The 16426-nt window shown below is 41.1% G+C and overlaps 1 protein-coding gene across 9 annotated transcripts in view; it reads left to right on the top strand.

The window, feature by feature from the left end:
- The window catches only part of ELMO1 (engulfment and cell motility 1), a 576489-nt gene that overhangs the window by 308903 nt on the left and 251160 nt on the right, over nt 1-16426 (top strand). For 8 of the 9 annotated variants that reach the window (XM_060107546.1, XM_060107545.1, XM_060107541.1 and 5 more), the window contains one exon: nt 2672-2780. In XM_060107546.1, coding sequence (XP_059963529.1) covers nt 2672-2780 — 109 coding nt within the window. Of the gene's footprint in view, nt 1-2671; nt 2781-11598; nt 11690-16426 lie in introns of those variants that run through there. The other variant, XM_060107550.1, reaches the window with a different exon arrangement.

The raw sequence follows: 16426 nt of genomic DNA, 5'->3' as shown, positions 1-16426 counted from the left end.
CTTTTCCTTCTTCCCCTTTTTATGTTCTCCTTCATTTTTCTTCCCTCCTTCCAAATACTCTTCCTTTTATCTCTCTTTCCTAAATGCTTTCCCCTCTTTATTCCTTGTCTATACTCCTTGCCTTTTTTGATCACTTACCGAGTGCTGAGTGCAGTGCACAGGCCCAGTCTGCGCCACCCTCATCTCTGCCAGGGATGCTGCAGCCCCTCCAGAAGGACTGCACTTTCTTTCTTAGTCCCTACTATCCATTTTCCACACCTGCGGATCTTTTCAAAACAAATCAGGTCACGTCACTCACCTGTCTAAACCTCCTGTTTAGCATCTCAGGATCTAAAAATGACCCCCCATGCAGCCCGTGGCAGTGGTTTCAGCCCACCTCTATGCACTCTGGCTCACTCTGCTCTGCTCAGGCTCCTGGAACCTGAACACTGCCCTGTACAGTTCCAAATCCCTCCACATGGTAGACCAGGCAGTGTACAGAGGTTGTGTCCAAAACACATCTTACTCAACTCAGGGGCTCTGTCCTTGATCTCTGCCTGAAATATTCTTTCTCCCAGACCTTGACATAGCAAGCTCTCTCTCACCCTTTGATTTCCAATAGTCACCTAGCTGTCTACACTCTCCTCCCCAAGTCTTCCCTGTTATTCTTTGCCACCTCAACTACTTTTTTTTCATGGCACTTGTTATAAACTGTAATTACCTAGTTTGTTTTATCTGTTTCCCTCAATTAGAATGGATGCTCTGATAAGTCAGAGCCCTGGTCTTGTTCTCCGCTTTATAGGCCTAGACATCTTCCTGGTAGACAATAGGTACTCAATTACTACTGTTGATTGAATGAATAAAACACCATTTCTGCCACCGAAGAGGTCATAGTCTAGGGGAAAAACAACATAAGTCGATGCACAACATTGTTGTAAATGCTACTGGGATACACCTACTCAGGGCGGTGTAGCTTCTGAGGACATTCCAGACAACTCCATCGAGGAAGTTGGAGGTGGTGTCAGAGATGGATATGCTGATTATTCCTTTTGTCAACGTATGAATTTGAAGATTGGCAACCTTTTTTTTTTTAATTTTGTGCATTTTAGAACAATTGGCTAATTCCCCTTTATTTTTGAAGTTTAATAACTTTAAAATAGAGTTTTCCTGTTTTGTTTTACTTTTGTTTAATACATGTGCAGAATGACTCCCTTAGTTATGGTAGGAATATCTCAAACTGGCTTAAGGAAAGAGGAGAATTTATTGGATGACCCAAAGGATTTTCAGTGGAAGGGTTTAGCAAATAAACCATAAGGTTAGGGAAACAGCTTTGCTCCAGGAACACATGGGACCAGCCGCTCAAACGCTGTCAGGGCTACCAGTGCCTGTCCTCTCTGTTTTCCCTTGCATTGTGGCTTGCTTTCCTTTTTGCTTTTTTTTTTTTTTTTTTTTTTCTTGCAGATTCACTTTCAGGTAGTTCCTACACTCATACCTCGTGGGTACTGTCAGCATAGTTGGGCCAGTTTTTCCCTTTTTGTGTGATAAGTCTCAGGGAAGGACTCTGGTTGGTCCAGTTTGTGTCACGTGTCCCTTAGGTGTGGTCCAGTCAACTAGTGCCAAGGGTGAGATCTTGTAAGGACATGGAAACTCCTGTGGGAAATATGTGATTAAATGTAGGAGCTGAACGATTAAAAAAGGACAAAATAATGCCATTTGCAGCAAAATGGATGCAACTAGAGATTATCAAACTAAGTGAAGTAAGCCAGAAAGACAAAGGCAAATACCATATGATATGATATCACTTATACATGTGGAATCTAAAATATGACACAAGGGCCTCCCTGGTGGCGCAAGTGGTTGAGAGTCCGCCTGCCGATGCAGGGGATACGGGTTCGTGCCCCGGTCTGGGAGGATCCCATATGTCGCGGAGCGGCTGGGCCCGTGAGCCATGGCCGCTGGGCCTGCGCGTCCGGAGCCTGTGCTCCGCAACGGGAGAGGCCACGAAACTGAGAGGCCCGCATACCGCAAAAAGAAAAAAAAAAAAAAATAAAATAAAATAAAATAAAATATGACACAAATGAACCTATCTATGAAACAGAAACAGGATCACAGACATAGAGAACAGACAGGTGTTTGCCAAGGGGGAGGGGGAGGGGGGAGGGATGGAGTGGGAGGTTGGGGTTAGCAGATGTAAGCGTCTATATATAGAATGGATAAACAACAAGGTCCTACTGTACAGCACAGAGAACTATATTCAATATCCTATCATAAATAGAAAAAAATATTTAAGAAAAGGAAAAAAATGTAGGAGCTGAAGTCATAGAAAGAGAGTTGCTATTCCCAGGAAAGGGAAGATACGACTGGGAGAAAAAGAGAGTGGTTTTGTCACTTAAGTAAAAAGTCTTTACTGTGCTATTTTTAAAAATTCTCCATGGGCACCTCTGTGTAAGTGGAAACCAACAAGCAAAATATCCTCTTACAGAGTTGAAAATGGTTTTAGGAGATTTGGAAAACATGAGAGTTTTCAGTCCTTTTACAGAGAATATATTTAAAGTACAGTTTTGTTCTGCCCCCAAGAGCCCAGTTTGGTGGTCTGGAGTGGATCTGTTTCTCTGTTATAGTAGAGCCAACATTTTTTATGTTTTCTACAAACTGACTTTCCTTTCTGACCTGTTCCCTTTCCTGCTTGCAGATTGTGCTCGAGAACAGTAGCCGAGAAGATAAGCATGAATGTCCCTTTGGCCGCAGTAGTATAGAGCTGACCAAGATGCTGTGTGAGATCTTGAAAGTGGGCGAGCTGCGTAAGTACACATATTTCCCACAGGGTGTGAGGCTTGGCAGAGACCCAGCTTCCAAGGTAGTGCCCTGACCTACATGCAGGGTTCCCAAGGTGCTGACAGCTAAGCGGGAGCACCCCCATGGACCGAACATTCTTTGGCTCAGGTTTCCAGTGTATGTATTTCTTCATGTCTGCCCTGGGAATAAATGTTATTAAATCTACAGGGATAGAAAAATGTGCAGGTATTGTGACTGAATTTCAAATATTATAAAAATGAGTGTATATTAAGAAATGAGTGTATATTACTCTGTTTAGGAAAAAGATCTATGGATTTCCTTTTAAAAATTCCAGTTTTTATGCTACCAGTAGATCATTTTCTTTTTTTTCTTTTTTTTTGAATTTTATTTTATTTATTTTTTTATACAGCAGATTCTTATTAGTCATCAATTTTTTTTTTTTTTTTCCTTTTTGCGTTATGTGGGCCTCTCACTGTTGTGGCCTCTCCCGTTGCGGAGCACAGGCTCCGGATGCGCAGGCCCAGCGGCCATGGCTCACGGGCCCAGCCGCTCCGCGGCATATGGGATCCTCCCAGACCGGGGCACGAACCCGTATCCCCTGCATCGGCAGGCGGACTCTCAACCACTGCGCCACCAGGGAGGCCCTAGTCATCAATTTTATACACATCAGTGTATACATGTCAATCCCAATCTCCCAATTCTTCACACCACCACCCCCACGGCCCCACCACTTTCCCCCCTTGGTGTCCATACGTTTGTTCTCTACATCTGTGTCTCAATTTCTGCCCTGCAAACCGGTTCATCTGTACCATTTTTCTAGGTTCCATATACATGCGTTAATATACGATATTTGTTTTTCTCTTTCTGACTTACTTCACTCTGTATGACAGTCTCTAGATCCATCCACATCTCAACAAATGACCCAATATCGTTCCTTTTTATGGCTGAGTAATATTCCATTGTATATATGTAGCACATCGTCTTTATCCATTCGTCTGTCGATGGGCATTTAGGTTGCTTCCATGACCTGGCTATTGTAAACAGTGCTGCAGTGAACATTGGGGTGCATGTGTCTTCTTGAATAATGGTTTTCTCCGGGTATATGCCCAGTAGCAGATCATATGGTAATTCTATTTTTAGTTTTTTAAGGAACCTCCAAACTGTTCTCCATAGTTGCTGAATCAATTTACATTCCCACCAACAGTGCAAGAGGGTTCCCTTTTCTTCACACCCACTCCAGCATTTGTTGTTTGTAGATTTTCTGATGATGCCCATTCTAACTGGTGTGAGATGATACCTCATTGTAGTTTTGATTTGCATTTCTCTAATAATTAGTGATGTAGAGCATCTTTTCATGTGCTTCTTGGCCATCTGTGTGTCTTCTTTGGAGAAATGTCTATTTAGATCTTCTGCCCATTTTTGGATTGGTTTGTTTGTTTTTTTTTATGTAGAGCTGCATGAGCTATTTGTATATTTTGGAGATTAATCCTTTGTCCGTTGATTCGTTTGCAAATATTTTCTCCCATTCTGAGGGTTGTCTTTTGGTCTTGTTTATGGTTTCCTTTGCTGTGCAAAAGCTTTGAAGTTTCATTAGGTCCCAATTGTTTATTTTTGTTTTTATTTCCATTACTCTAGGAGGTGGATCACAAAAGATCTTGCTGTGATTTATGTCATAGAGTGTTCTGCCTATGTTTTCCTCTAAGAGTTTTATAGTGTCCAGTCTTCCATTTAGGTCTCGAATCCATTTTGAGTTTATTTTTGTGTATGGTGTTAGGGAGTGTTCTAATTTCATTTTTACATGTAGCTATCCAGTTTTCCCAGCACCACTTATTGAAGAGACTGTCTTTTCTCCATTTTATATACTTGCCTCCTTTGTCATAGATTAGTTGACCATTGGTGTGTGGGTTTATCTCTGGGCTTTCTATCTTGTTCCATTGATCTATGTTTCTGTTTTTTGTGCCAGTACCATATTGTCTTGATTACTCTAGCTTTGTAATATGGTCTGAAGTCAGGGAGCCTGATTCCTCCAGCTCCGTTTTTTTCCCTCAAGACTTCTTTGGCTATTCGGGGTCTTTGGTGTCTCCATACAAATTTTAAGATTTTTTTGTTCTAGTTCTGTAAAAAATGCCATTGGTAATTTGATAGGGATTGCATTCAATCTGTAGATTGCTTTGGGTAGTATAGTCATTTTCACAATATTGATTCTTCCAATCCAAGTACATGGTATATATCTCCATCTGTTGGTATCATCTTCAATTTCTTTCATCAGTGTCTTATAGTTTTCTACATACAGGTCTTTTGTCTCCCTAGGTAGGTTTATTCCTAGGTATTTTATTCTTTTTTGTTGCAATGGTAAATGAGAGTGTTTCCTTAATTTCTCTTTCAGATTTTTCATCATTTGTGTATAGGAATGCAGGAGATTTCTGTGACTTAATTTTGTATCCTGCAAGTTTACCAAATTCATTGATAAGCTCTAGTAGTTTTCTGGTGGCATCTTTAGGATTCTCTATGTATAGTATCATGTCATCTGCAAACAGTGACAATTTTACTGTTCTTTTCCAATTTGTATTTCTTTTTCTTCTCTGATTGCCATAGCTAGGACTTCCAAAACTATGTTGAATAATAGTGGTGAGAGTGGATATCCTTGTCCCTTTCCTAATCTTAGAGGAAATGCTTTCAGTTTTTCAGCATTGAGAATGATGTTTGCTGTGGGTTTGTCGTATATGGCCTTTATTATGTTGAGGTAGGTTCCCTGTATCCCCACTTTCTGGAGAGTTTTTATCATAAATTGGTGTTGAACTTTGTCAAAAACTTTTTCTGCATCTACTGAGATGATCATATGTTTTTTATTCTTCAATTTGTTAATATGGTGTATCACATTGATTCACTTGCGTATATTGAAGAATCCTTGCATCCCTGGGGTAAATCTCACTTGATCATTGTGTATGATCCTTTTAATGTGTTGTTGGATTCTGTTTGCTAGTATTTTGTTGAGGATCTTTACATCTATATTCATCAGTGATATTGTTCGTTAATTTTCTTTTTTTGTGGTATCTTTGTCTGGTTTTGGTATCAGGGTGATGGTGGCCTCATAGAATGAGTTTGGGAGTGTTCCTTCCTCTGTGATTTTTTGGAAGAGTTTGGGAAGGATGGGTGTTATCTCTTTTCTAAGTGTTTTGTAGAATTCACCTGTGAAGCCATCTGGTCCTGGGCTTTTGTTTGTTGGAAGATTTTTAATCACAGTTTCAATTCCATTACTTGTGATTGGTCTGTTCATATTTTCTGTTTCTTCCTGGTTCAGTCATGGAAGGTTATACCTTTCTAAGAATTTTTCCATTTCTTCCAGGTTTTCCATTTTATTGGCATACAGTTGCTTGTAGTAGTGCCTTAGGATGCTTTGTATTTCTGCGGTGTTTGTTGTAACTTCTCCTTTTTCACTTCTAATTTTATTGATTTGAGTCCTCTCCCTTTCTTTCTTGATGAGTCTGACTAATGGTTTATCAATTTTGTTTATCTTCTCAAAGAACCAGCTTTTAGTTTTATTGATCTTTGCTATTGTTTTCTTTGTTTCCAATTCATTTATTTCTGCTCTGATCTTTATGATTTCTTTCCTTCTGCTAACTTTGGGTTTTGTTCGTTCTTCTTTCTCTAGTTCCTTTAGGTATAAATTTAGATTGTTTATTTGAGATTTTTCTTGTTTCTTGATGTAGGCTTGTATAGCTATAAACTTCCCTCTTAGAACCGCTTTTCCTGCACCCCATGGGTTTTGGATTATGATGCTTTCATTGTCATTTGTATTGTTCATCTCTGTTTGTTCTTTAAGCCTTCTAAGTCTTTGTTAAACACTTCTTGCATGTTCTCAATCTCTGCCTCCATTCTTTTTCCGAGGTCCTGGATCATCTTCACTATCATTATTCTGAATTCTTTTTCTGGAAGGTTGCCTATCTCCACTTCATTTAGTTGTTTTCCTGGGGTTTTATCTTGTTCCTTCATCTGGTACATAGCCCTCTGCCTTGTCATCTTCTCTATCTTTCTGTGAATGTGGTTTTTGTTCCACAGGCTGCAGGATTGTAGTTCTTCTTGCTTCTGCTGTTTGCCCTCTGGTGGATGATGCTATCTAAGAGGCTTGTGCAAGCTTCCTGATGGGAGGGACTGGTGGTGGGTAAAGCTGACTGTTGGTCTGGTGGGCAGAGCTCAGTAAAACTTTAATCCACTTGACTGCTGATGGGGGGTGCTGGGTTCCCTCCCTGTTGGTTGTTTGGCCTGAGGCAACCCAACACTGGAGCCTACCTGGGCTCTTTGGTGGGGCTAATGGCTGACTCTGGGAGGCCTCATGCCAAGGAGTACTTCCCAGAACTTCTGCTGCCTGTGTCCTTGTCCTCACGGTGAGCCACAGCCACCCCCCACCTCTGCCAGAGGCCTTCCAACACTAGCAGGTAGGTCTGGATCAGTCTCCCCTGGGGTCACTGCTCCTTCCCCATGGTCCCGATGTGCACACTACTTTGTGTATGCCCTCCAAGAGTGGAGTCTCTGTTTCCCCCAGTCCTGTTGAAGTCCTGCAATCAAATCCCGCTAGCCTTCCAAGTCTGATTCTCTAGGAATGCCTCCTCCCATTGCCGGACCCCCAGGTTGGGAAGCTCAGAACCTTCACTCCAGTGGGTGGACTTCTGTGGTATAAGTGTTCTCCAGTCTGTGAGTCACCCACCCAGCGGTTATGGGATTTGATTTTACTGTGATTGCACCCCTCCTACCATCTCATTGTGGCTTCTCCTTTGTCTTTGGATGTGGGGTATCTTTTTTGATGAGTTCCAGTGTCTTCCTTTCGATGATTGTCCAGCAGCTAGTTGTGATTCTGGTGTTCTCACAAGAGGGAGTGAGAGCACATCCTTCTACTCTGCCATCTTGGTTCTGATAAAGCTAATTCTTTTTTCTTTTTTTTGAAACTTTTTTATGTAAAGAAAAATTGCATACCTAAATGAAATCCTCTTGCTTCCAGTATTTTACTTGTTTAGAATGCTTTATCTATGAAAGAAGGAATTATTGAAGGAAGTGGGTAGATGATCATGAAAAATGTGGTCAGAGATATGCTTATTGCTCTTTTTCTTCCTTATATTACAAAATTTAGGAGAGGATACCTAGAAATAGAGAGCCTGGTAATTTTCTTGCCTTTGGCTCACTGGCTTAATTTGGCTTTAACTTGTTAAGGCAAATATGATTAAACCTGGCCTGCAATCATTGTCAGCATTCAGTCTTCCTATAGTGGGTAAATTCCATTCCCTCCACCAGCTATAGAGCTGACACACAGATAAATCTTTCCTTGTAGGCTTAATAACATGGGCACCAGAGAAGGCTGTTTATACCAGAGAAATGTCGAATGTTTGCTATTATTGTGAAAGCGTAAATATTTAGTCACCTGCTTGAGAGCTTAAAATAATGGTCTGAAATGATTAGTGGGAAAGAATCTAAAGATTAATTGGAAAGGGGGTTATGTGTTATTTACAGTGTAGAACTGACTACACACACTGCTAAGGTAAATTTTAAAATTTAAAAGTTAATAAGGACAAAGCTAAGAGTTTGAGCTGTTTGACCAAGATGTTATCATCCTCCCATGTAAGGGGGGTGGGGAAAAGAAGCTGAAGTGGACGTGGAACTGCCATGGAAGTCTGTTACTAGTGAGCCCAAATTAGGGCATTTTTGCATTAGGAGTAGCAGCCTGACCTGAGAGATTTCTGTTCTCGGGTTCACTTATCACCAATGTTAACATTTCAGTTTATCTGTGTGCTTGAAGTGAGTTATTCTTCCTACTCCTCATTCGAGTAACTTGTGGAGATTTATATCCACTATGTCGCTTACTGTGTATTCTGCTGAAGGATTAAAGTCCTGAATCAAACAAATTCTCCTGAATTCCTCAGTCTGATAACCATGCCTATTTTGCATTCATTTCAATTTGATGCGGGAAACTGTAGAAAGTCACTTGCTTAAAAGCACTGCAAGACCATCCAAGATTTTGAGAAACTGGAGAAGAAGCAGAGTCATGCTGTGCTTGGCTGGTACTCCTTGTGTCCAGGTTATTGCCCTGCAATGTCCTTTTCTTACCCTGCTTTCATTTTCATCTTCCCCAGTGGCCTGCTTTGGCTATTAGCTCTCATCTTGATGGCAGTAGAAGGTATACTCTTGTGTGCTTTGATGGCCATACCCAGCTTTCTGCTCTTCTCCTTTGCCTAACGGACATGTTAAAAGTTAGCGCAAAAAAAAAAAAAAAAAAAAAAAAAGCGCAGAACAGAGATATGGTGAACTAGAAGGAGAATACTGGGGACAAGGGGCAGCTTGGTTCCACCTCTGCCACTTATGACTTTTGTGTCCTTGGGTAATGTACTCATAAATTTCACTGTGCACTTATATTCCTACATTTCCCCAGAAGTAGATTGAGGTGATGATTTGAGTAGTGATGATTTGAGTAGGTGATGATTTGAGTAGTTGCATTCATTTTGTCTCTATCACAAGTAACGTTGGTGGCTGAAATTGCAGTGATAGGCGTGAGAGGAGTATCCTGGGAATAGACAGTATTCAACCTAGGGAAACTAACTTGGACAAGATAGCCAAATTTCAGGCTGTGTGTGTGCAAGGTAAACATGGATCTGATCTGGACTCTCCTCCTTGTCAATGGGGCCCAATCTGGTGGGCAGATGGGAACCTTGGTGGCAGGAATCTGAGCAGACACTGCTGCTCAGGTGGACGTCACTCTGTGCTTTGGGGGAGAGAACTGGTACAGAGTAGGGGCTGACTTCTAGCTGGTGTAGAGCAGCCTTCCCAGACTTTTGAAGACCTGGTAGTCAAGCCAGGAGCCAGGATAGAATCCCATTTGTATGGGCTGAGGTAACAGAGTGGGGATGAAAGCAAATACCTTTGGGATCTCTGGAGGTGCCCCAGATGCTGTTCTTGCACTATGTATTATTCCAGAAGGTGAGAACCTTCTGTTGCAGAGAAGGATTTCAACATTCTGCCACAGTTTGCTTAGCACCTGGTCAGGTCTGGTCTCTGCAGTGAGGTTGGCCTTGGACAGCTGGGACCTGACATACTCATGGCAGGCTTCCTTAATCTAAGATGACAAATGCATTTATTCATTTGTTTAATAAAAATTTACAGATTACTTACAATATACCAGGGACTATACTGGACACTGCAGGTGCAGAGGTGAACCAGATACAGTCTCTGTCCCCAAGAGTCAGTTTTCCATTTGGGAAAGTGTAAGAATGAGGTGGGACTGATATTTTTTCCTATTGGCTATAAATGTGTGTATAAATATTATATATATATTTATATATTATCTATCTATCTACTCATTATCTGTTCTAAAGCATATTTTTTTCCAATATTTTGATAGTTTGAGATTTCAGGTTGACCTGTGTTTGCCCTCTACTGACTGAAAAGGCCATTCTTGACATTTTGCAAGGCCTACCAAAGACTCCCACATTTCTGAAATCTACAGATTCAGAAATGCCCAAATTAGTTGCTTTCTGCTCATAAAATATTAAAGGATTGCTACATTCTGATTGAGTGCTAGACATCAAATGATAAAACACCCTGTAGTAAGAGGAAAATTGCTTTTTAATGGTTGCCTTTTGTTCATTGCCATATTAAATAAGTTACTAATAGGAAAAGTAAATCTGAGCAAACCCTTATGTTGGAGCAGATATCTGTTTTTCTTCTGAGGAAAATTAGGTTCACACCCAGATCCATCTTCCTTTGGTTTGTGTGTGTTTGCTTTTCTCAGTTCCTAAATTCATGGTTTTTCTCAGGTTCATGTTAATAATTGACCTGGAACATCATGGTCACATTACATCTGTAAGGAAGTACTGAGACCAAAGAAGTACCCAACTAAAATTCTAACTGATTTTTCTACAAAAGTGGAAAGATTCAATTTTCTAGAAATGTTTTGTCTTTCAATTTAACTTAAGGTCTTTTGAGGAAACCCACTTCTGAAATACCAATTATATTTTGGTGTCTAAAGCAAACATATAATGTTCAGTTAAATTACTAATACCAAATATTTATGCACAGATTTTTTCTTTTTAGATTACTTTTTAAAAAGTGCTATTTTTCTGCATCCCAATTATTGGCATTGTAAGATGCAGATGTTTAATAGTGTGGTCTAAAAAGCAATGCCTGCTTATATACTCAGAGCACTTTATCAAGGTTATTTAATTGAAGTCTGTAACACCCCCAGGAGTTAAACAAGGTCAATAGCATCTATGTTTATTAATGAAGAGAAGACTTGTACTTACTGCATATTGTCTAGGTTCATTGAGCTCAAATCATTGAGCTCAAATTGGTGTTCAGGTTGCTCAAAGAAGGGTGCAGAAAGAGGCACGTCGAGTGTTTGCATTTTGGCATCTGAATGACCCATTTGAATCACAGCTCAGCTGTTAATCGGATGCCTTGGGCATGCTTCTTCTCTGTTCTGAGCTTCTGGTTCCTTATCCATAAAATAAAGATACTATCTGCTGCACATATTTCCTGAGAGGGTTAAATGAGATAATGGATGTTGCTTTAGTTGGAAGAGGGATAGTTTTTTGGCAAGTGGTAGGATCTTACTTTCTAGAAAGAAACTGCAGGTTAAGCGAGGGAGGGAGAATGCCCTGGTTTCAGTGACAGCTGGAACCAGGACCTGGAACAGCTTCCCTTGTTTCTTCACTCTCTACATTATGACTAAATTTTTTCTTTTAACCTGCTTTCTTCATGAGGCTCATTTGAGAGCAAGGCACTTGTGTTCTTAGTTTCAATTTTAAAAATCACAAAGAAGAATACTGTTGACCTGGATGTAGTCACATATCCCCATGGCCTGGGTTGTAGAATTGTCAGCCCCACTTAGAAGAACAAGATTAAGAAGAGGAGCAAGCTTTCAAAAGAAGAGGTATGCTTGTGAGTGTGGGGTGGGTGAGGGTCGGGGGGAGCAGGAAGTGGTTTCCTTACCCAAGAAGGGAGGCGTAACACAGATAAATCGATAGACTCGTTCCAGCTATGAAGTCCGCATGAAGAAACCCTGCTCCTAACAGGAGCTAAAAATGTTACTGTTGTTTTTGTTATTGTAGTACTGTCTCCAAAGCAATAATAAATCATTGAGGGAGGTAATAAAAACTTGATTTCTGATATAAATAAGTTAATTACTTATCTTTTGAGTATGTAACAGCTCATTCAGTTACATTCCAGTTATAGTCAGAACTAGGATATTTCTTTTTGTCTCTCACTCATTCATTCAATAACTAGGACTCCTCCTCTATGAGTCAGGATCTAATCCCTGATGACAAGGACTTAGAACACACACTCCATCCTCAGGCAGTTCACATGCTGACTGGAGAGTCTTTCACATAAACAAATAATTATAAAACATCTTACTATTTGTAAGTTACATTTAAATTATGTTAATGTCACTAGGAGGCAGTGTTCAGGTTTTTTTGTTCATGGGGAGCCAGGCGGGCTGAGGAAGTGATGTGACATGTTCCAAGAAGAGATATTTGAGTGTGTGGAGTCACAAAGATAAGGAGAAGAATAACCAGGCAGGCCCGTATGTGTGTATGGTGGGTAGCAGCTGTTGAAAATGCTGGGCAGGGAGAACTGTAGGTGAAAGTAACCCAGAGGTTCAGAGAATTCTACAGTCCACCCTTCGTATCTCCGTGTTCTGCGTCTTCGGATTCAGCCAGTCCTGGAACCAATCCCCTGCAGATACTGAGGGATGGTACTTTAGTGTGGCTAAAGCAGAAGGCTCAAGGGAACAGGCAAATGGAGGAGATGCTGGAAGAAGAGGCAAGAGTCCAGATAGAAGGATTTGCAGTGCAGAGGAGTTGGGATTTCACCAGGCAGTGGGAACCAATAGAAGAATTTTAATGACAAAAAGGAATGTTGCAGTCCTGGGCATAAAATTCTAAAATTGGATTACATTTTCTGGGTGTGACAAGAACTTGCAAGTATGATCATGTGCAGTACCAGGACCAGGGACAAGCCTACCTTACTCTAGCCCTGACGTAATAATAATCAGCTGGGGGTCCGTTAGGAGGCTTTCAGCTTCAAGTACTCAAAATCCCAACTCAAAATGGCCAGTGTAAGAAGAATATTTATTGAGTGTCACAGTTTCACAGTTGAGTAGGTCCTGGGGTTATCTGTTCAGTGATGTCACCAAGGACCCACGTGCTTTCCATCTTTTGGTTCTGCTATTCTTAGTGTACCAAATTTGTCCTCATTGCTGGTAACAAAATGGCGGCTGCCATCACAAGGTCCAGGTGGACAAGAGGCTTTCTCTTCCAGTGAGTCTCTTTTAGGTGTGTGAAAATGTTTCCAAAAGCCCTTCAGACGAAGTAGGGCGCATTAGGGTGGCATGGCCGTAGACCCAAAAGCCCTTCAGCAAACTTTCTCTCGTTATCACTGACTAACACTATGGCCTGTGCCTAACTCAGTCATTGAGAGGGGACTGGAACCTTCTGAGGGTCAGACCAGTCATTAGCTTCTCCCAAGATTGAAACCAGCCTTCCTTGAGAGGCCATAGGATGGTAGGTAGCTGAAGAAAATTGGGGTTCTGTTAAGATAAGGAAAAACTACTTGAAACCCTTAATTGTGTCCCTTTACCCAGAAGAGTATTTTCTGCAGTTTCCTTACTGCTGCAAAAAGCCATAAGAAATTGAAGTCAGATTACAGCCCTCTGTCATTTTGCTTTTATTGGGAGTTGGGGAAATTCACTGTATTTTTTTTTTTTTTTTTTTTTTTTTTTGGGCGTTACGCGGGCCTCTCACTGTTGTGGCCTCTCCCGTTGCGGAGCACAGGCTCCGGACGCGCAGGCCCAGCGGCCATGGCTTACGGGCCCAGCCACTCCGCGGCATGTGGGATCCTCCCGGACCGGGGCACGAACCCGTGTTCCCTGCATTGGCAGGCGGGCTCTCAACCACTGCGCCACCAGGGAAGCCCCACTGTATTTTTTTAAGTAGCAGTATCAAAGTTTGCAGAAAAATGGAAATTGAAGTTTGATTATAACGTATTTCATTTTTCATCACTACGCTACTAGGGCTCCACTACCTTACTTTCCTTTTAGCAAGTGGATATTTCCACATCCTCAGTTATGCTTTTGTGTGTGGGTTATTCTCAGGTGTGTTCTGAAGGGCAGAATGGACATACATTTGTGATCGAAGCCTTCATATTTCTCTGAAACAATTTTGCCAACTTCACCTATATGGCCATACATAATTAGATTAAAATTTAGTAACTACTTGTCTTTAAAAAAATCAAGAATGAAATCTATATCACACACTATGAAAATGTTCGGCATTTCCTTACTTTGTCTTTCAGTGGAAATATTTATCCTAACACACCAGTGGTGCTGAGTGAAAGCACCTTGTATAATTCATCACCCAGACATCTCTGCTTTAGCAAGTAAAAATAACACAGATGAGCAATCTGAAGGACTCTTTGGAGTGCACAGCAATTAGAATAGACACTTAACTCTGGGACATTGATGTTTTCCTACTTTGAGAAGTACCATCCATCACTTTCATTCTTAGAACATCCTGGCTAAAGAAAACTCAAGAAAATTAGCTTTTAACAATTAAACCTCTTAAGGACATTTTTTCCTCCTAATGCTAGCTTGTACCTATGCTCCTTGGAAAGTTGAAGCCTCTCATCTTGACTTTTTTTTTTTAATAGATCTTTATTGGAGTATAATTGCTTCACAATGCTGTGTTAGCTTCTGTTGTACAACAAAGTGAATCAGCCATATGCATACATATATCCCCATATCCCCTCCCTCTTGCGTCTCCCTCCCATCCTCCCTATCCCGCCTCTCTAGGTCATAGCAAAGCAAATATCCCTGTGCTATGCTGCTGCTTCCCACTAGCTAACTATTTTACCTCCGGTAGTATATATATGGCGATGCTACTCTCACTTTGCCCCAGCTTCCCCCTCCTCCCCCCCAACCCCCCATGTCCTCAAGTCCATTCTCTATGCCTACATCTTTATTCCTGCCCTGCCACTAGGTTCATCAGTATGTTTTTTGGGGGGTTTTTTTTTGTTTGTTTGTTTTTAGATTCCATATATATGTGCTACCATACAGTATTTGTTTTTCTCTTCTGACTTACTTCACTCTGTATGATAGACTCTAGGTCCATCCACCTCACTACAAATAACTCAATTTTGTATCTTGCTGAGTAATATTCCATTGTATATATGTGCCACATCTGCTTTATCCATTCATCTGTCAATGGACATTTAGGCTAGGACATTTAGGCCACACGCCCCCCCACCCCCACCCCCCACACACATTTAGGTATCCATGTCCTGGCTGTTGTAAATAGTGCTGCAGTGAACACTGTGGTACATGTCTCTTTTTGAATTATGGCTTTCTCACAGTATATGTCCAGTAGTGGGATTGCTGGGTCATATGGTAGTTCTATTTTTAGTTTTTTAAGGAACCTCCATACTGTTCTCCATAGTGGTTGCATCAGTTTACATTCCTACCAACAGTGCAGGAGGGTTCCTTTTTCACCACACCCTTTCCAACATTTATTGTTTCCAGATTTTTTTTTTTTTGTGGTATGCGGGCCTCTCACTGCTGTGGCCTCGCCCGCTGCGGAGCACAGGCTCCGGACGTGCAGGCCCAGCAGCCATGGCTCACGGGCCCAGCCACTCCACGGCATGTGGGATCCTCCCGGACCGGGGCACGAACCCGTGTCCCCTGCATCGTCAGGCGGACCCTCAACCACTGCGCCACCAGGGAAGCCCCCCAGATTTTTTGATAATGGCCATTCTGACCGGTGTGAGGTGATACCTCATTGTAGTTTTGATTTGCATTTCTCTAATAATTAGTGATGTTGAGCATCTTTTCATGTGCCTCTTGGCCATCTGTATGTCTTCTCTGGTGAAATGTCTATTTAGGTCTTCTACCCATTTTTTAACTGAATTGTTTGTTTTTTTGATATTGAGCTCCATGAGCTGTTAGTATATTTTGGAGGTTAATCCTTTGTCAGTTGATTCGTTTGCAAATATTTTCTCCCATTCTGAGGGTTGTCATTTCATCTTGTTTATGGTTTCCTTTGCTGTGCAAAAGCTTTAAGTTTCATTAGGTCCCATTTCTTTATTTTTGTTTTTATTACCATTTCTCTAGGAGGTAAGTCAAAAAGGATCCTGCTGTGATTTATGTCATAGAGTGTTCTGCCTATGTTTTCCTCTAAGAGTTTTATAGTGTCTGGCCTTAAATTTAGGTCTTTAATCCATTTTGAGTTTATTTTTGTGTATGGTGTTAGGGAGTGTTCTAATTTCATTCTTTTACATGTAGCTGTCCAGTTTTCCCAACACTACTTATTGAAGAGACTGTCTTTTCTCCATTGTATGTTCTTGCCTCCTTTGTCATAAATTAGGTGAACATATGTGCGTGGGTTTATCTCTGGTCTTTCTATCCTGTACCATTGATCTATATTTCTGTTTTTGTGCCAGTACCATACTGTCTTGATTACTGTAGCTTTATAGTATAGTTTGAAGTATAGTTTGATTCCTCTGGCCCCATTTTTCTTTCTCAAGATTGCTTTGGCTATTTGGGGTCTTTTGTGTTTCCATACAAATAGTAAACTTTTTTGTTCTAATTAAGTTAAGAATGCCATTGGTAGTTTGATAG

Source organism: Mesoplodon densirostris, chromosome 9 (genome assembly GCF_025265405.1).
Source record: "Mesoplodon densirostris isolate mMesDen1 chromosome 9, mMesDen1 primary haplotype, whole genome shotgun sequence".
Lineage (NCBI taxonomy): Eukaryota > Metazoa > Chordata > Mammalia > Artiodactyla > Ziphiidae > Mesoplodon > Mesoplodon densirostris.
Note: the sequence above shows the minus strand (reverse complement) of the source record. Positions and strands in the feature narration are given on the sequence as shown.